This window comes from Sciurus carolinensis, chromosome 2, assembly GCF_902686445.1.
Source record: "Sciurus carolinensis chromosome 2, mSciCar1.2, whole genome shotgun sequence".
Classification (NCBI taxonomy): domain Eukaryota; kingdom Metazoa; phylum Chordata; class Mammalia; order Rodentia; family Sciuridae; genus Sciurus; species Sciurus carolinensis.
Window position 1 is genome coordinate 54,251,297 of NC_062214.1, and position 21,985 is coordinate 54,273,281.

The 21,985-nt window shown below is 39.9% G+C and overlaps 1 protein-coding gene across 3 annotated transcripts in view; it reads left to right on the forward strand.

Annotated features, from left to right (window-relative positions):
• The window catches only part of Crtc3 (CREB regulated transcription coactivator 3), a 101,387-nt gene that overhangs the window by 50,203 nt on the left and 29,199 nt on the right, over positions 1-21,985 (forward strand). For all 3 annotated transcript variants that reach the window (XM_047539689.1, XM_047539688.1, XM_047539690.1), the window contains exons 3-6: positions 5,402-5,521; positions 14,734-14,795; positions 16,220-16,282; positions 18,339-18,439. In XM_047539689.1, coding sequence (XP_047395645.1) covers positions 5,402-5,521; positions 14,734-14,795; positions 16,220-16,282; positions 18,339-18,439 — 346 coding nt within the window. The remainder of the gene's footprint in view (positions 1-5,401; positions 5,522-14,733; positions 14,796-16,219; positions 16,283-18,338; positions 18,440-21,985) is intronic.

Sequence of the window (21,985 nt, forward strand, 5' to 3'; positions counted from 1 at the left end):
CTGAGGGTGTAGCTCAGTCATAGGCACTTATCCAGCCTTACGTGAACCTTGGGTTAAATCCCCAGTACTGCCAAAAAAAATAAATAAATAAATAAAGTACATTCCATCTGTTCATTAGCCATTGACCAAAACAAGTCACATGGCTCACTATGTCAGCTTTTCATTGCTGTGGTAAGATACCTGAGAGAAATAATTTCAAGGAGAAAAGATTTATTTTGGCTCATGGTGTTTCAGAGGTTTCAGTCCATGGTCACTTGGTTTTGCTGATTCTGGGCCAGTGGTGAGGCAGAACATCATAGTTGGGGGAACATCATGGTGGGTGTGGCAGAGGAGAGAGGCTCACTTCATGGCAGCCAGGAAGCAGGAGGAAAGGGGGAGGGAGCCACAAACAAGATCTAGTTCCCAAGGGCATGCCTCTAAGAACCCACTCTCTTTGACTAGGTTTCACCTCCTACAGTTTCTACCACCTTCCAATAGTCTATTTAGATTGATGAGCTTAGAGCCCTCACGATCCAATCATTTCCAAAATTCCCACCTTTCTGTATTGCTGCACTGGGAATCAGAAGTGTTGAACACATGAGCCTTTAGGGGATGTTCCAGGTCCACACCATAACACCCACTCAAAATTTTTCAGCCATCATTCCAGGCTGCAGCTGTTAGAGGTGATATGGTGTGAGCAATAGGTAGTGCCTCACTAAGATGTAGGTCACTTCAGGGAGACTTCTCGGAGCCTCTGAATTCTGGGGAAGCCCCTAACAATGATGCTGCTCCTCTAGACCACAAAAGGACTCTGCAGGGTGACCTGAACATGATTCTTCCTAGCAAATATCACCTGATGATAATGCTGACACTCATTCTCCTTGCTAATGCCCAGGTATTCCTGGGAGACAGCATCTTATTTTCTCAGCAAGCTTGTGAGGAAGTTATCATCATTATCATTCCTATTTTATGGATAAGGAAGATGAAGTAACTTTTTAGTAAGTTGAGGACCCTGAGCTTGAACTGTGGAATGGTCTTATGAACGTTAGAAATGGATTGCTATACAATTATTGAATTAACAAATATAAGAATATATGGAAAATTATTTATGAATTAAGTGCAAAAAATAGATTTCAAAAGAATACATACTCTGGGTACAACCATGTAAAAGCTATATTTAGATAAACTAGAAAAGAAACAGGAAAAATGAAGTACTTGGCTTTTTAGGATGGCAGATATTTTTCTCTCTTTATGTCTCAAAGTTGACTTAATAATACATTTTTAAATAACAAAATTTTAACTTTCAGTAAACAAGAGATTGAAAGTTGGTGGGGAAAGGAGAATTATGTGTCTGTCCTATGTTTTCTTAGTTGTTTGGCCAACTAGCAAACACCATGTTTGACAGACTTCTTCACTCTTTTTTTTTTTTTCCTTCCCCTTGCAGTGCTAAATTAGGCATTGAGCCCAGGACCTTGCATAAGCTAGGCAGGTGCTCTACTACTGGGCTATACCTCCAGCTCATACCTCTTTGCTCTTAAACCTCCTCAGTGCCCTGCTTCTCTAGCTGAACAACTGCTATAACTCATTTGATGAGCAAGGCAGGTCCCTGTGAATTGAGAAGGCTAAAGCCAAATATAGTTTGGATTGGATTAAGGTCAGATACTACAGAGATAGAGAGTTGAGGTTGGGCCATGGCGAGGAAGAGAAGAAAATATCAAATGTCAACTGAGATTATCCCTTGCAAACTGAGTCCAAGTAGTAATAAGGGATTTGAGCCAGCAGAAGTTAATGCTAAAGAGGCAACTGTAAATAGAAAGTATAGGCATGACAGGAAGTCTAGATGACATTTCAGAGCTCTTGCTTTTGGAGGCTCCTTCTAAAGATCCTCAGCTATGTAATGTTGGCCTCCCAGAGCCAGTCTGTTAATAACTGTGCTCTGAGACTCTTCAGTGAAAATTCTGTATTTTTAAGTACATTTAATATTATTATAGTGAATATATCATCATATTGACAGGGGAAACACCTGCCCTCTTTTGGGCACAGAAGCATCTGTCTCTTAAAATTGTTTTTTTTTCAATTTTGGCTAATCAGGTTTCTTTTTTTTATACCAGGGGCCCAGTAGTGTTTAACCATTGAGCTACATTGATTCTTTTTATTTTTTTAAAATTTTTTTAGATGTTAATAGACCTTTATTTTATTCATTTATTTATATGTGGTGCTGAGAATTGAACCCAGTGCCTCACACATGGTAGGCAAGCACTCCACCACTGAGCCACAACCCCAGCCCCTTATTTTTTATTTTGAGACAGGGTTTCACTAAGTTGCTTAGGGCCTCACTAGGTTGCTGAGACTGACTTTGTACTTGGGATCCTTTTGCCTCAGCCTTCTGAGCTGCTGGGATGACAGGCATATGCCATCGTGCCCGACAGTTAATCAGGTTTCTGATAATAAAATATGCTGTGGGCATGATCCTCTTGATTAGCAAAAACATTTCTATGTATTTATTTTGTATTAATAGTAAGTATTTTATTTAGATATATTTTTGTTATATTTCCTGCCATATAGCATATGAACATAGTTAAAAATCATTAAACATCTCTTATCCCAAGCATTTCTAGGCCCTATAAACCTAAAATTATAAAAGGCTAAATTTTATGTGACCTGTAGGCTAAAAACTATGTATTATTTGCCCAAGTCAATAATGTTATAATTATTTTTTCAAGGTAAACATAATTTAAAAAATAGCAAAAGTAATGATCATATTTTAGGTCAATCTAAAGATATATTTAATTTTGAAGTCATTCATATTTTAGAAAAGAGAAGGTAAGTCCTGCTTTAATATCTGTGCCTTTTTCAGATTTTAGACTTATAAACGTTTCATTTTGAAAAAATTTCAAACTTTGCAAGAATAGAACAATGATTTTGTATATGCCTCATTCATGTAAACTCACTAATTGTTAACATTTTGACCCATTTTCTTTCTCTTTTCTTCCCTTAATATGTGTATATACATGTTATGTCTACTTATTTCCTGTGCCTCTTTTTTTCTGGGGGAGGTACTGGGGGATTGAACTCAGGGGCACTCAACCACTGAGCCACATTCCCAACCTTATTTTGAATTTTATTTAGAGACAAGCTCTCACTGAGTTGCTAAGTACCTCGCTTTTGCTGAGGTTGGCTTTGAACTTTCGATCCCCCTGCCTGCCACTGTGTCTAGCTCCTCTGCCTCTTAACAATAAGGAATTCTTTCATCTAACCATAGCCACACTATAATGATCAATTAAAGGATATTTTATATTAATGACAATATCATCTACTGTATAGACCTTATTCAGAATTTGCCAACTATGTGAATATTGTCATTTACAACATGCATATCTCCTCATCTCCTTTAATCTGGAATATTTCATCATCTCCTTTAATCTGAAATACTTCCTTAGGGTTGCTTTTGATTTTGGTCTTTTATGACTGCAATTTGGGGAGAAGACAGGCCATTTGTTCTGCAGAATGGCTCTCAATGGGGGCTTGTCTGATTGTTCACAAGTGATGCCTTGTCATGGTGTCATTCCCCAAAACACCTGATATTAGTTTGTCCTGTTGTTTTTTAGATATTTCAGTTTATTATTCCTTAAAATAGTGTGCCCTGTTACCTGAGATCAAATCCAGCTTACCTACTGTAATAAATACAGAAATTGTTCCTCACTACAGTCTCTTTATTTTATAAGTTCATAGATTTGCTTTGTTGAAATAGATTGGAACTGTTAAACTAAATTAGCCTAAAGACTTTATCAGCCCTCTTAAGTGGATTAGGAGTAATTCCCAAATCCAATATAAGAAAATCCATATGTTTAACAAGGAAACATTAGCAATCAGTTCTTAGCTAAGGAAGCTCCCTTATAAATACTCTCATAGAATTCCTTTGTTGGTAAGCTAGCTATTTTATATAGGATTCAATTTACTTAAAAGGGAATCTGTGTGGGGGCTGGGGTTGTGGCTCAGTGGTAGAGCACTTGCTTGGCATGTGTGAGGCACTGGATTCCATCCTCAGCACCACATAAAAATAAATAAAAAAATAAAGCAAAGGTATTGTGTACATCTACAAGTAAATTTTCTTTAAATAAAAAAAGAAGAAAAAAGAAAATCTGTTTTAAAGGTATGTGAACTGATTAATTTGTTTGATTTATTCATTTCAGTGTATACCTGTCAAAACATAACATTGTATGCTGTAAACATATATAGTCGTCTTACCCCATACTAGGGATTAAACCCAGGGGTGCTTTACCTCTGAGCTACATCCTCAGCCCTTTTTATTTTTTATTTTAAGATAGGGTCTTGCTCAGTTGCCAAGGTTGGCCTTGAACTTGTGATCCTCCTGCCCTAGCCTCCCAATAGCTAAGATTATGGTTGTATGCCACTGTGCCCAGCTATATTTTTGTTCACGATTATACCTTAGTAAAACTAGGGATGGGGTAGAGAAAGAAAACCTGTTTTCATATATTTAACAAACACATCTGTTATATAATGTTGTATACACATTGCCCTGTTATGTAATATTTAATGATCCAACCTGGAATTTGGTCTGAGACAACCAAAAAGGTTGCCCTTTATGATGCAATCTCAAAAATATCAAGCAGTATACCTCAAGCATCATTTAACAAAAGATTTGGGGGTTTTTCACCATGGATTTGCCTCTAATATATTTATACTTTCATTTGTACCCTTTGGAAAACAAAGAATTGCATGTTTTCCACTTGTATTTAGGTAGTATCCCTTTTTCCTTCCTTAACTCAAGGTTGCAAACTCAGATGTCTAACATAATGAGTTAGGGAGGTGATTCTGGTGTGAGTATTAAAAGTAGGAGAGTGGGTGGCCCACCTACAGGGAACTGCAACTGTTAGCTTCAGCCTGTTACTGCCATGTAAGAATGTGGATCTATGTGGCCAAGACATTCTGATTTTTCCCTAGAAGCTTCAAATTCAAATTTTTAAACATTGTGAATCCAATCAAAAATTTAAAAGACTGTGCAGAACAAGTTGGTATCCCATCACTTATCATCCTTTTGTTATCTTAAATATACCTCTTTTATACGTCTCATACTTGGGCATTGTAGGAATTTGGTATATGAATTCATAATACAAGGTATATAAATTCCCTGATTCTTCGCCTTCACTTGTGACAATTTTATGTATCATTCTTTCTGCTTTTATCTTAACATGCTAAAATTATTTTTAACTATTTTGTAATTAGATAGAAATAGTGCCACTCACTGCATTATTTTATTTACCTTGACTGAAGGCACACCAATATACAATAGGAAAATTATAAACTCAGTCTTTTCATCTACTGTTATCAGTTTTTGCTCTTGAGAGTGAGTGACAATTCCAAGGTCAGAGGTCAATTTCTTCTTCCCTTCTCTCTGCAGCCGTCATTTCATCAAGTTGATAACGTCCGTGGAACCCGCCACCACGGGCTGGTGGAGAGGCCAGCCAGGAATCGCTTCCACCCCCTTCACCGAAGGTCTGGGGACAAGCCAGGACGGCAGATATCCTTTGTCACTGTCTGAAGGGAGTATAAGTTTTGGAATGTTTGAAAGGTTTTCAGGATTTATCTTTCCTATAGTTCTCCTGCCACCTTAGAATCTTCATCTGATATATGGAGGCAATAAAAGTAAATGAATTTAAAACTAGAAACGTCTCTACAGCTATTTGGAAAGACCATTGTAGGTGTTTAATTTGTGAAAGCATTGATAACATTCAGTTTAATGAGATAACTGAATATAAACAACATGTGATTCAGCTCAATCTTGAGATGTTCTCAGCATTTTCTTTACAAATTGTCAATATCAGAGTTTAGCCTGCCTTTGAATTGAGTAGGAGAGATTTAGTTCGTCCAACAAAAATGGATAGACAGATATGTGATTCATTTATATTTCTGTTGACATGGTGACCTGAATTTGGAACTTAAAGAAGAAATCTCCTGCAATTTTCTGTTTGTAGATTTTTAAACTCGATAAATGACAACGAAAATAAAAACTTGATATTTAGGAAAAGTCTTATACAATGATGTATACATGACAGCAAACTCTGTGTTGCTAAGTAGCAGTAACAACAAGGAGATGGCAAGTTCAGCTTACAGTTTTAACTAGTACTTGTCAGAGGGTTCAGGGACAGGATAAGGGCATTGCTGCATGACCAGCATGGTGCTGAGGGCTTTGGAAATACTGAACTGGGATGGATTTTGTGGGAGAGGATACAAAAGTGTGCCAGGAGGGCCTCTGTATCCCTTCACTCTTCTCAGCACACAGGCACAGGGGTGGAGGAAGGAGAAGAAAGGCGTAGTGAGTCTCCCTGCAGAGAGCCGAATTCCTGGCAGTGATGGTAGGGCTGACTACACAAGCCTAGAAACCAGGAAGTGGGGGAGGGCACTCATGTTTACTGAGCACCTACCCATGCCAGGCACTGTGCTGGGCAAGTTGTATGTCATTTAGTCCTCAGAGCTCATTGAGTCGTTTATTTTTTTTAACCCCCAATTTCCCTTTAGAAACTGAGTATTGTAGTACCTTTTCCAGGATTCCACTGCTATGGTTCGAGAAGCCTGGGATCAATCCAGGTCCAACTGATGCCCAGCAGTACTCCTGCCCTCCCTACAACACCCAAATTCACTGGTTGGTAATGAGGACCATGTATAAGAGAGACCCTGGTGTGAGGAGTTGTGGGGGGCATACAGAGAAATCCCTGACTACCTGACCTCAAAGCTTTTTGGGGTTTTTTAATCTCTTTGGAGTTGAGGATAATGACTCCAGGGAATGTTGATTTCTGTCCTCTCTCCCACCCCTCAGAACAACACATTTGGTCCACAGGGTTGCCCTGACTTCTAGTTTTGTACATTATGTCAGGGAACATGAAGGTGATACATGATTTTGATTCCTTTCTGGAATGTGTACTAACTTTGACAGAAAATACAAAAGGTAAGAGGAGACTGAGACAATTTGCCTGATCGCACATGTGGTTGTGAACTACTTCATCAAACCATGGTTCAAATTGCTTGGAATTCTCAAGCAAAATATTATTTATTCACCTGATTTAACAATACAGTGTATCTTTTCCTTAAATTTCTCAGTTCCCTCTTTCTCATGTTAGTGTTCTTTCATATATGTTTTACTGTATGTATGTATGTATTATTATTATCATTATTTTGGTATCAGGAACAGAACTCAGAGGCACTTGACCACTGAGACACATCCCCAGCCCTATTTTGTATTTAATTTAGAGACAGGGTCTCACCGAGTTGCTTAGTGCCTTGCTTTTGCTGAGACTGGCTTGGAATTCACAATCCTTCTGTTTCAGCCTCCTGAGCTGCTGGTATTACAGATGTGCGCCAATGTGCCTGGCACTGTATGTATTTGTGTGCATATGTATGGGGTGTACGACCATCTCAGGTGTTTTTCAAAGAATGTATAGTCTATATACATACATATATGTACATAGCTTTATTAACCAAAAAAATAGAAGATGAGGGAATTGAAGAAAAGAGAAAGAAAAAATGATTTGTAAAGGCACCATTCTAGACACTAGTCTAGTGGGAGTGGCAGTGAAGCCAGCAGGTGGCCAAAGCATAGTGTGGTGCTGGAACTGAGGCAGCTCAGGAGCAGTGTGGGTACTGTGGGTAGGAGGGGCAGTTCTCAAGTCTTGGAAGGCCAGAGAAGGTATCGTGGAGAGAAATCAGAGGCTTGGAGGCTGAAGAAGTAAGGAGATGATGTGCCCATTTATTCAACAGATAAATGTAGCTTCTTCCCTGTTCCAGGCACTGTCCTAAGCATTGAAGATGCAGTGATAAACTGTCTCTACCCTTGTGAGTTTCCAGTCCTTTGGGAGATGACAGATAGCAAAGAGGCAAACAAACAAACAAAAAAAAAAAAATTAAAAAATTAAAAATTAAATAAAAATAAGGAAAGTGACTTAAGATATTGAAACATGATATATAAGAGTAAGCAATTGGGCAGGGAGTGTTCAGGTAGTAGGAACAGAACTGCACAGTCGCAGAAGGGGAGGCTATGCTGAATATTCAGGGAACCCTAGGTAATGTATCCTAGGAGACAACTTGACTGTATGTACAAGTCAATTTGTGAGAGCATCAACAAAGCTTGTAGATTCCTAAGGGAAGGAGAGGCCAAAACCAAATTAATATACAGATAAACTTGTTCAGCAGACAATATGAGTCTGACTCACTTATCATGAGGTCTCTCTCTCTCTCTCTCTCTCTCTCTCTCTGTGGTCCCTAATTGGGGTCCTGGGACTGGACATTTGCTGATACAAAGAAAGTTCTTTAGCCTAGTTCTTCAGTCCTGCTGCCCACTAATGAAGCAGTGAGTCTCTTTAAGGAATCAAGGGACCATAAACTTCAAGTAAAGTATAAAAGCAGGATTATGATTTTACATCAAACGTGTTAAATTTATTCAGGAGAATTTGGAGGGAGAAGGCTAAGTCCTTTCCTTACATGGCCTACTTTCTGTTGGTTATGAAATAATTCACTTAAAATTGTTGCCTTTCACATTTCTCTGTTACCTTTTTAATGAAGTTGTATCATTTGAAAATGTGAAAACAGTTTTGAATCTTTGTTGGTAGAAAAAGGAAAAAATGGATTCAGAATTCTCTTTAAATTACATTTGTTTTCTTGGCTTGGGTGTTATAGGATGAGCAAACTGGCTTAGATACAGTAATCACAGATAAAACGAACATTGTTCAACAAATAATCCAGCTTCCTCCCAGAGTGGGCAGCCACAATAAGCAGATCCCAGGCAGAGATTCCTGCTGCAGTGGGCGGCCATACTGCAAAAAAGACTAGAGTCGTGGGCCATGCTGTTGGCCCGGTGGCTGCCACAAGCAAAGGCCAGGGCACCGCCACAGCTGGGCCCTGGCTGGGCCCCCCACAGGCAGAGAGGCGCCACCAAGGTTTGTTCCTGGCTGGGGGCCTGAGCTGGGGAACTCAGACTACAAACTCTTCTCCCTGTCTACAGCTGCCAGGCTGTTAGCAGCCTTCCTTGCTCCTCATTCCTTGAGGCCAATGAACATGCTGTATTCCGAACAACATCTTATTTAAGCACCATACATTTAAGCAAATGAAATTTTTCTCAGACTGTGAGTAATAGATTGTGGCACACTCAACAATTGTAGAAAATGCCTTCTAAGAAAAAAAACATATGTTTAGGAAGCTTCCTAACAAAGTTGAGAGTGCACTATTGTGAACAGTTCTGAAAGGATGACTTAAGGCCTGCCAGAGTTAGGAATGACTCTCTTCTCTGCAGTGATTTGTTTAATCACAATGAGATGAGAATTTTAGAACAGATTTATAGGATACTGTTTCTTTGAAATGCATGGCCTATTAAATTGGAGGAACACCATGCTCTCTGTTCCCATTTGGAGTCTCACAGTACATAGTAGGGCTCAGAGAAGCCCTGCTGCTAAGAAACTTCATATCTTTGACCCAGGGTTTCTCATTTTTACCTAACACTCATGTAATGTCAAGGGACAAGGAAACATTATTGGTCTTTAGAGTTTTAAGGGGAAAATGTTCTGACTTAAAATTCCACAGGTAGCCTGTTGCTGCCCATGCTGAGGGAAACAGGAAGATGCAAAGACTGAAAAAGATCCTGCTCATATACCTGCCTTAAAATCCACTTTAGGATGTATTCCAGAGGGACGTAGAGGTCAAGGGACAAGAGGAAGTAAGGTTAACAGTAAAGATGTGACTGAGAAATTAGGAAGGAACCAAATTGTGACCAGTTTCATATATTAAATCTGACTCTGGAATTTTTCTTGGTGGTTGGGTTCTATTAAACAGATTCCAAGTCTACTGACCTTGCCAGCTGTGTGGAAGGTCACAGGCTTACCCACAAACTGTGTTCCTGGCAGAACAGAGTTTAAGAGGGCAGAAGAGAAAATGACTGGCCTCCAGGCTACCTCTAGAAGGCTGTTCTAAGTCTGCCCCAGGTGCAATTACCACATGGAGACTAGAAGCCAAAAGAAGAATCCAGGCCCCTTGCTCAGCAAGAACCAAAAAAAAAAAGACAGGGTGGAACTTGTTTTGAGCTTCTGTGGCTCAGTGACTCCACCCACCATTGGTAACTGGCCAACAGATGCCTCTCTTATCAACAAAAAAAAAGAGCTACTCCCCTTCTTTCAGGGAGGAGGGAGTAAGAGCTGTTCCCTTTAACACCCCCTTGTTGTGAGGAGTTGGGTCTCTTTGTCCATGGATTGAACTGCAGAAGGATTTTCCTCAACTGACCACAGGGATTTGGAGAAGGAAGAAAGACTGTGGTGATTCTGAGATGCCAACTTGAACATCTAGGTGGATGGCCCCTCATTAAATAAGATGAAGTATAAGAAGAGGGCAGGTGGGAGAGGGTGAGGGGTGATTGGTTGAATTTTAGGTGGAATGTGAGATATCTGATGTATGTTTGTTTTTTTGTTTTTGGTTTTGGTTTTTTTGTACTGAGAATTGAACTCTGAAGTGCTCTACAACTGAGCTATATCCTCATCCCTTTTTATTTTTTATTTTGAGACAAGGTCTTGCTAAGTTGCTTAGGACCTCAGTAAATTGCTGAGGCTGACCTCAAACTTGTGATCCTCCTGCCTCAGCCTCCCAAGTTGCTGGGATTATAGCTGTGTATCTTAACACCTGCCTCTGGTGTGCTTTTGGAAGAGAAACCAAGTAGGCAGTAGGAAATAGGGACTGTGGTTCACAAGAACTGTTGGGAGCTGGAGGCATAGATTCAAGAGTTGCTAGACTAGAGGCAAGGTAAGGATGCAGTTGACGATGGCAAGCAGGGAAGGCAGGCTTCTCCACTCAAGGAGGCACTGGCCCAGAGGCTCTAGTTTCCCCCTGTTCCCACACTACCTGGTACGCGGTGATTCTGAGTCCCTTTTCCCCATCCTGTCCTTGGAAAGCAATACCAGTCCGCGTAGAATGAGGCTACAGCACCTCAGGGAACATCTGTTGGAAGGCAGAGGAGGAGGAGCCAGAGAGGGGAAGAGAAAAGGTCCATGGTAGGTATGGGGACATTTTTCAGACTTCATTTCTATTTCTGTCCATTGCAGCCACCTCTTCCTTGCTTACTTTATTTATAATTTTTTTAGGTGTTGATGGACCTTTATTTTATTCACTTATTTATATGTGGTGCTGAGAATCAAACCCAGTGCCTCACACATGTTAGGCAAGTGCTCTACCACTGAGCCACATCCCCAGCACCTTCCTTGCTTACTTTTTAAGGCTTAACTAGCTAAGCTATTAAGGAGGTTCTGAAGAAGGAGCTAGTGTGACTTGTTAAAAACCCCGGCCAGGCATGGTAGCACATGCCTGCAATCCCAGTGACTCAGGAGGCTGGGGCAGGAGAATCACAAATTCAAGACTAGCCTTAACAATTTAGTGTAAGTAATTTAGTGAGATCCTCAAGATAAAAAAGAAAAAGGACTGGGACTATGGCTCAGTGGTAAAGTGCCCCTGGGTTCAATCCCTGGTACCAAAAAAGAAAGCAAAACACAAACACACAAAAAACCATATCCTGGACTGGGGAGATAGCTCAGTTGGTAGAGTGCTTGCCTTGCAAGCATAAGCCCCGTAGTTCGATACCCAGCACCACAAAAAAAAAAAAAAAAAAAAAAAAAAAACATATCCTAGAGGCTAGCAGGGAGGCTTAGGGGTGGCTCAGTGGTAGAGCACTTGCCTAGCATGCACAAGGCCCTGTGATCCATCCCCAGAGAGAAAAAAAAAAAAAAAAATCACAAATTTAAGTTTACAAATAAAGGTATTTTTTCTGTCTTCAGGTTGTTCTTAGGACATCTCAGTGTCGAAGACTAATTAAATGCAGTTTTTTTTAATCTTAAAAAGAACAAATAAGCCTTTTTAAGTTTTCTTTCTTTTGAGTTTAACTGTCAGCTTATAATTTTAGTGACTCTCTTAAGAGAGTTCTCAAGAACCCACAGTTCTTGGGTTTTTAAATATCTACCAAAATAGATGAGACAGTAAGAAATAATAGAGCTCAGAGGCCACGTCTTTTAACTTTGAATACCTTGGCTTAATCATGTGAAAAATGTCAGGAATTTACTACATTTTCATGTTATTAATATATATCAGGAAGGTTGAAATGCTAACTTACAGCTCAACATTGAAATAACCAATATTTAATCATTATAATTATGCCACTACATTTTAATTTGAATTATCAATACTGTGTAATTGTACTGAAAGGTTTTAAGGATGGCAGTGTAGTGAGAAAAATGGCAAACATCTGCTTCACAGCATTAAGTTTTTCTGGGCAGAGATTGAGCAAATCTTGCAGAAAAGAAAAAGGCAACTAACCACAGGTTGTAAGACTCCCTAATGGCCTTATCAACTGAAACACCAGTCTGCTTATTGTCTCATAGTCCTTCTGATTTCTTTATGACTTTTTCCTCTTCTGTTTCCTGCTGTGATCTGCTCTAATCTTTACTTTACATATGTTAAACCCAATAGCTAAAGTTGAAGAATTTCCTCTCTTGAAAATGTTTTATTGTATTAACTCAGCATCAGATTAAGAAAGAAGATGATAAGATATGACAAAGAAAATGAATACCGAGAAGAGGAAGTTTGAAATTGTAATGCTTCTCTTGGCAAAGGAAATGTTTTACACTAAATCATTAAGAACTCATTATACCCATATCTTCCTAATTCCAGATTCTATATTTCCTCAAGATGCCCAGCCTAGGCATACACAACAGATCCCTTCTCCATTAAGGCTCCCATTCCCCTCTGAGTCCAAGTCAGTGATAATTTATTTCCTAGCATCTGTCCTTCTTCCCAGAACCTTCCAGGTATATATTTTATTTTCTGGGCGCTTGGTGTTAATTCAGTCTTTCCTGAGAGGCAGTGTGAGTTAGTGAAGAGTCTTGAACTTTGGAGCCAGTGAGTTGTGAGTTTGACCCCTCATCTGCCATACTTGCTGTCTTGGATTTCTCAGCTCTTCTAGGACTGAGTCTCAGTTCTTCAGCTATAAAATGGAGATAAAACCATCTCCCTTTGAGGATGGTTACAATTAAGTGGAAGGATGAATGCAGCACAGGCCTGGCACATAGTAGGTGCTTATTATGTCCATTTCCAAATTTCTGATGTCTTAATGCACACCTTGTATCTTCTTTATTATTTCTACCTTAAGATATAAGGGTTTGGAGCTGGACATGGTGGTGCATACCTGTAATCCTAGCGACTTGGGAGGCCAAGCCTGGAGCATCCCAAGTTCAAAGCCAGCCTTAGCAAATTAGCAAGGTCCTAAGCAACTTAGCGAGACCCTGTCTCAAAAAAAATAAATAAATAAAAAAGGATTGGGGATGTGGTTTGGGATCAAAAGCATTATTGATATATTTTATCCAACAATCAGTGATAGAGGAGACAAAAAGAATGGGCTTGATTTTGGTGAGGGCGACAAGAAGGTGAGCCAGGTCTTTGAGAAGGCTGTGTTCCATACAGGAGCAGGGAAAGGGAAATGGATTAGCAAAGACAAAGAGACAGGAAGGACAGGATGTATTCATGGAACCCAGACAGCTGGAGTATAGGTGAGAGCAGACAAGTACTGTGTAACCTAATTGTGGAGCGATGCAATTACCAAGCCAACAAAGTTTAATTTTGCCTTTCAGGTGGAAGAGAATCATCAAAGCTTTTCAATGCAAGAGAATAATATGATTTAAAATGTCCTAAGACATCCCATGGGTGCAATTAACTAAACACAGATAACTCTACTGTACTTGGTGTGTACAGTGCAGCATCCCATTTCTTTCTCCATCTGGAACATGTTCTGAGGCCTGCTAGTCCCAAGGAGCAAAACAGAATTTATAAAAGTGCCTCCATAAATCTAATGCAGCTGTCTTGGTTATAAGAAGCAGGAACTCACCTTAAGTTGGAAAAAGGAAATTTATTGGCTTGTCACTATAAGCTCAAGAGCGAGATCCAGAGTTCTGTAGTTCTGTGGTTTACTTCTGTGTAGGCTTCATGCACCAGCAAGCCTTCTCTAAGGGAAGCTATCAGATCCAAATAGCTTTCAGGTTCTCCACCTCAATTCGTGTCACTCCTTTTCCCTGCCTTCAAAAGCATTCTTCCAGCCCAGTGCAGTGGTGCACACCTGTAATCCCAGCAGCTGGGGAGGCTGAGGGAGGAAGATCATGAGTTCAAAGCCAACCTCAGCAACTTAGCAAGGCCCTAAGCAACTCAGTGGGACCCTGTGTCTAAATAAAATTATAAAAATGGCTGGGGATGTGGCTCAGTGGTTAAAGCACCCCTGGGTTTAATCCCCAGTACCAAAAAAAAAAAAAAAAAATTATTCTTCCTTGGTCTTGCTTGTGTCATGAACCCATTCTTGAACCAATCACTTGTTTCCAGGGGGATGAGATGCCTTGACCGGGTCCATCCATGGGATGGGGAGGCCTACACAGAATGGCAGCCTAACTGGGTTTGGGGTGGGAGTGGAGATGGTTCTTGAAAATGGAAGATGCTGGGCATGCAGAAAAATAAGAAATGCCCCAAATGAATCATGCAAAGAAAACACTGGTTAGAAGATAGAGGAATAGACTGTGCTAGAGGAAGTTGATAAGAGAAGGCATGAAGAAAAAACTGTCAGGTGTAGAGATAGAGATAAGAGTAAAAGACATGGTTATTTAGCTCTCTACAATTTCAGCTTCTTAATTTTGCTTCAACTTTCCATTATTTTTCCTTTATTAAAAATTCTACTTTGATGGTAGTGCTTTTGGAGCCAATTACTCTTCACAGCCCCTGGATGAGAGTTGGCCAAGGTAAGCAAGCTATATTTAAAAGATATTTTAAAAGATATGCAGATATTATTTTTAAAATGATTTTACTTTATTTTATTCACTGTGAATGTTGTTTTAGGCAGTTTTAGTATAAAACAGTCTTGTTTTCTCTTATAAAACTTAAGTCTTTCAATGTATAATCATGGGCTTGTATGAAAGTATAAAATGAAAAATTAAGTAAATCTAGATCTTCATACTTAAAAAGCAAAACACATTTGGAATATATTTGCCAACAGAATACTCAGTTTTGGTATTCTTCTATTTGAGACATGGAAAAATAAATGTCTTTTCTCAAGGTGTCTTCATAAGCAACTAAAAAGGAATAAAAGGCTCCTAAAATGGTAATTTGCACAGTGATTTGACTTAGGATCTCTTTGAGTATTTTTGTACAAAAATTAACTGTAAAGGACTTCTGCATCCGTTTGTATAATATCATTTTCAGATTTTGTGTGTTTGTGTCTGGTGCTGAGGATTGAACCCAGGACCTTACACGTGCTAGGCAAGAAAACTACCACTGAGACATAGCCCCAGCCCTGTGGTATCATTCTCAGGTCACCAAGGCTGATTTAGGAGGCATCTGGAATGTACATGTATATTTTTAAAAATTAGCATTCTAGGTTGAGGTCTCTTCTCTGGGCAAATCTTGACCAAGCACTTACTACTGACATATACTCTAGTTCTGGAAAAGGAAATAAAGATAGAAAGAACTATCTCCAACCTCAAGCAGGTTTTTAATTACCTTTAAGAATCTTGTTATCAAGTTTGTTGGATAAATACAGTATGTTATTTTAAATCAGAAAAAGCATATCTCCAAACTGGCAGTTTTCTTACATGTATCCAATAAACAGTGTCTTATGCTTTCCAGAGCACTAGGATTAGTCAGAGTAGTATTTTCATACTCCTGGTGACTGTAAAGACTATAACCCTTTTCACGTCCATTCAAATGGGAATGTAAAGTATTTGTATCCAGGATTGCCTAAGCACCCCCTACACATAATCAAGTTGTGTGATAAGGAGTAATTTTTTTATACATCTAGAGTAAGACCTCATATCACCAAGAGAGGACTTGATCATGGAGTTGGTCAGTTTCAGAAAACATTTAGAGGTGTTTATTTGCCCTTTTGTTAATGCTTTATATCCTCAGCTAGCTAATCCTATTCTTGTGGGTTTGGGGTGGTTATCCTGGAAATCAGAGCTCCTAGGCACTGAGAGATCATTCAGTCTGGCAATAATGAGAGTCTCACAATAATGAGAAAGCGAATGAGGCCTGGGGCATTTGTAAGCGACTCAGGTTGTGGGGCTAGGTGAGTAGAGACCTTTTCTCAAACCCAGGTCTGAGGCTCTCTTTTGCTCCTGTGGATTAAATTTCTTTTCCTTGTATGTTTATATTGTCCTGGTTTTTAAAGACAGCAGCCTCCTTGGAAAGAAGAAAAGCATCCTGGGTTCAGACTAACATCTGCACTTAACAGGTATGTGAGCTGTTTCTTACTAGAAGTAGATTAGAAAATATCTAAAGAAGGAGACAATTTGATTGCCCTGATATTCTTTATATATTATCTGGCTGCCAAGTATGTTTATGTCAGTTGCGTATAAGGTATTGGAACAAAACAAAGTTCACCATTTGTGCAGGGCACAGTGTAAGAACTTGAGGTCTGGAGCAGATTAACTTCTGTATGCCTCAGTTTGGGTATCTGAAAACTGGAGATAATTATACCCCTCATGGGATGGTTGTGAGGATTAAAAAGGATTAAAAGACACATGGGAAGCACAAGTGTTCAGTAGCATCAACAATTGTCAGGATCCCTTTGGGCCCCTCTCCATAAATAAGTGTTCTACCTGGTCATTTTTTTCAATCCTTACAATAATACACTGCAAGAATGAATATTAAATTTCTGTTTTAAGAGACCAAATGACTTGTCCAAGTTCCCTCACTAATATGTGAAGGACTTGAATTTTAAAAATCCTTCTAATATTGCAAAATTTTAAACATACACAAAAAGAAGATTGTAAGGGGCCCCTTGTGCCCATCCCTCAGCTTCAGTGTCAATTGGCATTCTACCAGTCTTGTTTCCTTTCTACCCTCCACTTCACACCCCAACCAGCTAGATAAAATATTTTACCTACAAATATCCTTTACCAGACTAAGGCCAATGAAAAATCTTAAAAAGAAAAAATTTTGTTATTACACTTAACAAAATTAACAATAATTTTTATATATATATATATATTAGTTGTCAATGGACTTTATTTTACCTAGTTATATGTGGTGCTGAGAATCAAACCCAGTGCTTCACACATGCTAGGCAAGCACTCTACCCTGAGCTACAACCCCAGCCCCAACAATAATTTTTTAACATCATCTAATACCCAGTCTATATTCACATTTTCACAATTATCTCTGCATTTGATTGACATACTCTTGAATTTCTTTTAATCTGTAAAGGAGATGGAAGTTGAACCCAGGTCTCTACTCCCAGAGCTCACATTCCTCCTGTTGTATAACATGGATTCTCTTGTTGGCCTCTTCCCTTGTCTGAAGCTATGTGGCTTAATGGTCACATGAGACTGTCACCTGGATTGGACCACAAAACATTTTAGACTAACTTGACATGTCTCACATGTACTATTTATGGCAGACAGTTTGACCCTTGGATGAGATAAATAATTGTCTCTTGAAGCTGATGCTCTACGTAAACTAGAGGAGAATTTCATAAATTTGCTGTTGATCAGCATTTCCCAAATTTCTTGTCTTAAAACTGCCTTATACCCTTTTAAAACATGGAGTTTAAAACAAAGAGTATTTGTTTATATGAATATATCTATTGATATTAATATATTGATATTAAAATTTAAATTGAGAGATTTTAAGAATACCTGTTAATGCATTCAAAAATAACAGTAAGCCCACTATACATTAATGTAAATATCTCTTTTAAAGAAACACCTTCATATTTTCCAAAACAAAAAAATTTGCTGAGAATAGTTACATCATTATACTTTTTACAAAGCTCTTGAAGGCAGCAGGCTTCTCTGCTGTGCTTGCAGTCTGTGATGGCTTCACATATCACACTGTGTGAACCAGAAAGGCCAGGAAGACTGTAGTGTTATTTTGAAAATAATCTTGACTTTGCATTTGCCCTGAAGGGACCTTTGCTGGGGGCTCCTTCGCGTCAGAGTGGGCACTTCCAGATAGCGAATACTTAGCTAGCTGCACATTGTACTGGTCACAGCCATCTTCTGAGTGGCAAAGAAGAAAAGGAAGGTCTTAGAAGGAAGTCATGAATGTGAGAACTGCCTTGTTGAAATAGATCACCAAGATGTCAAAGTGTGAGGCTATATGAATACAAATTAAAATCTTTTGGGGAGTGGTGATCCTCACAGGCTGCCATTGATATAAATGATTACAGGTAGGTCCTGACCCTTCATGTTTTAGATGATTATAAGTCTATTGTTCTTGCCTTTCTTTCCTGTTGGTAATAATAAAGAATACTGCATTTCAGCCAGACTCTCTCCTCCCTTCCTTAGGACCAATTCTGATTCTGCTCTTCACACAAGTGCTCTGAGCACCAAGCCCCAGGACCCCTATGGAGGAGGGGGCCAGTCAGCCTGGCCTGTCCCATACATGGGTAAGACACATAGGGCCCTACTAACAGTATCTGTGCTTTCTCATTCTGTCTTAGGAACTGAGAGTGAAAAGCTTATGAGGAGCACATACTTTCCCAGTTTGGTAGTCTTCAAAAAAGCTCATGGCAGTGGAAGTGGGTGTGTTCATGATGAAGTTAGAATGTACCTCTTCCCTGCTTCTTCCATTAAAAATGCTCCCTTGTTGTTATGTCCTGGCCCTTGGTCTTCCTCCTCCTTCCTGGCACTGGCCTTCTTCTAGGCACTCATTATCTTTTTCATGGACTTTCATAATAATTTCCTAACTGATCTATTTATTTCCACCTTCATATCCTGCCAATCCAGTTTTCTGTTGGGTTCTCTTAGGGCCCTCTTTTGTTGCTGATAAGACCAGGTTGGAGGAAATGGCTTCATTTCCTGGGTCCTTGGACCTTTTATCATAGAAGCCCAGGATAAGACAGACTCTCCCAGTGGCCAGCAGCCCTGGTGCAGTATGTTCCCCTATGGGAGAATTATTCAGGCAAGACTTGGGGGCAATGAGGAGCAGAAGAGAAGGCCTGCTTACTGCAGGAAGGCTCGCCCCTGAGGAGGAAGAGAGATGCTCAGCTCCAGTTCTGCTCCCTCTTTCCCCATTTTGCTGCTCAGATCACCATTCTACTTCTCTTGAGCCAGAGTGAGTCCAGGAGAGAAAGGCCAGGAGTGACCAGGAGCAGGGAAAAAGCACACGCACACATCCTGCTCATGTTCCTGTCCTTCTGAAAACCAGCAGTGCCACTTCCTTACTGCTAGGAGAAAGAAAGGTCTCTCTGTCTGGAGTGACATGTGCCCTAAGATCTGGCACCTCCCTATCTCTTCCCTTTGCTTCCCAGCCTCACTCCCTGAGTCAGCCTTGTGAACCACCTGGAGTTCTGCTGTTTCATTCTGGCCCACCTGGCCAACACCCTTTTGGTCTCTGAGCTTCAACTTGTATCAGCATTTCTGAGTAGCCTTCAGGGACCTTTCTCCCTCTGTTGGCCCCAAACTACCCATGTCTTTCTAATATCCTGAAGTGTTAACTGCAGATTCACTTAACACCTAGGACACTTGACTGCTTTTTCACATACACATGCTTCTCTCACTCCCCTTGGGGAAATGGTCTTGTTCTTTCTAACAGTGCCTGGCACAGAGGAGTCCTCATGATGGAGAAGGGCAGAAAAATCACACAGTGGCTCACATGTACAGAGCATTTACTAAAACACGTTAGGCACTGACATCTGACCTGTACCTGAAATGAGTCTGGTTCATGCAGGCACATTCTACACCTGCCTTTTGGGGGTTTATAATCCAAAAAGAACTACTGTCCTGAATTATCCATTCCATATACATACTGACTCTGAGAAAAAGGATTGGGAATAAATAATCTCTGGCTAAGGTACCAGCTTTTCTAGTTTTCTTTATTTTGGACTGAAATCTAAATAGCCTCTGTTCTTTCCAAGGAGAATATTCATGGTTTTACTTTTTGCATGTAGTAGGGATGGGTCACAATAATAATTGTTGCTATATTTGTTCCCTTGGTACAATTTGGAGTAGATTCTACTTGCTTAAATGATTACTTGTTAAGTATGAGAGTTTTAAGAATTGGTGGAACATCTACCCTTGTTTCCACACATAGGAATATGAGAGTGAAGTTGGCAGGGTTGTTGAAATTGGATATGGGTCGACTGCTCCCTGCTTATGGAAGTGGGATGTGTGGGAAGATGGAGCATTTTAGCTTCAGGGTAGGTAGATGGGAATATATAAACAAAGCCTATAAAAGCAGAAACTGTAGTCAGTGGGGGTGCCTGTGGGTGCAGCAGGGTCTTAGTGTCCCTAGACTGGGAGCAAACCAGTTTGATAGATCTTTGCCCTGGAACCCATGCATTTCTGTATCTTCATTGCCTTTTGGGCAAAGTTTACACTTCTTTAGAAGGACCAAAGGCCTAGAGAGAGCAAGGGAACCACAGGTAATTTAAGGAGTTTTTGAGGCTTGCATGCGAAGAGAAAAGGAAGCAATTGAAGTATTTATACTAAGGGTGATGTAGCCTGAGATAAGAAATATCAGGCCAGGCTGGATGCCACATGGCTTGGGAGGCTGGGGCAGGAGGATCGCAAATTGGAGGCCAGCCTCAGCATCTTAGCAAGACCTTCAACATCTTAGCAAGACCCTGTCTCCAAATAAAATATAAAAAAGGCTGGGGATGTAGCTCAGTGATACAGTGCCCCTAAGTTCAATTCCCAGTACCCCCCCCAAAAAAAAAAGTCAGAAGATGTGAATATGAATAAGAAAAAAGAAGAATGTTGATCCAGGTAGGCTGGACAATAATAAAAGAAGTAAAGAGGTCAGGTGCAGTGGCACATGCCTGTAACCCAGTGGCTCAGGAGGCTGAGGCAGGAGGATCTTGAATTTAAAACCAACCTTAGCAAAATCGAGGTGCTAAGCAACTCAGTAAGACCCTGTCTCTAAATAAAATACAAAATAGGGCTGGGGATGTGGCTCAGTCGTTGAGTGCCCCTGAGTTCAATCCCCCAGAAAAAAGAGGTAAAGAGATACCTGGGAGACTGAGGCAAGAGGATCACAAGTTCGAGGCCAGCTTCAGCAACTTAACAACACCTGTTTCAAAATAAAAAATAAAAAAGGATAGAGCTTAGTGGTAGAGCATTCCTGGTTCATTTCTCAGTACCGAAAGGGCAGGGAGATTGAGGGACGGGAAGGGAGAAAATCTCAAAGCAGGGCTCCTGAGCTGACGTGAGAATCTTGATGGCCTCTCCTTTTCAAATCAGTAGTTAGAAATTGGACCACAATATCTGACAACTGTGGAAGGTGGGCTACTCTCCAGCTTGGATGTCTGAACTGTGTGCCTGCTCCCGCAGCTGCCCTGCAAGTACAGCAGAACTCAGAAACACATCCAAATATGGATGTGTTTACATGGGAAAGCCAGTGTGTTTAAAATATTATTCAAGTCTCCAAGGATGGGAATTATTTCTGGAGAATTCTATTTGTTGGTGGGAGCTATTTTAAATAGTTTTATGTGTTTTCCTCCTGTAATTCATTGAAGTTTTTCGTTTTCTTTCCTTTAGGATTTTAAAAATATCAACTAGCTTCACAAAAAAGGTATTTCTTTTTATAGGACCAACCAAATAAAGTAAAGATTAAAAAAGGGATGGGAAAATATAATTGGAGCCCAGAACTAGGTTCTGTGGTGGGAGCAATAATAACCGACATTTCCCTCAGAGTCTTTGCTCAGTGTAGTGGTGGACCCCACTTTATTGTTTTTATTTTCGGGAGCAGATGATAAGGGAGCATCTGTATATGGCTTAACTACATGAGCAGGAAACTGATATATTCATGAGTGTAAGTTCGTGTCCCCAGAAAATAAAGCCATTAGTTCGATACATGCTTAGTAATTTTCATAATGGTTATTGAGTCATATGATAATTAGGCATAAATGATAAGCAGTGGTAAATGCCAGAAATGAACTTTTATACAACCAGATGGGATTTTTATAATTTCTGTCTTCTTGTTCAGTTGTCCA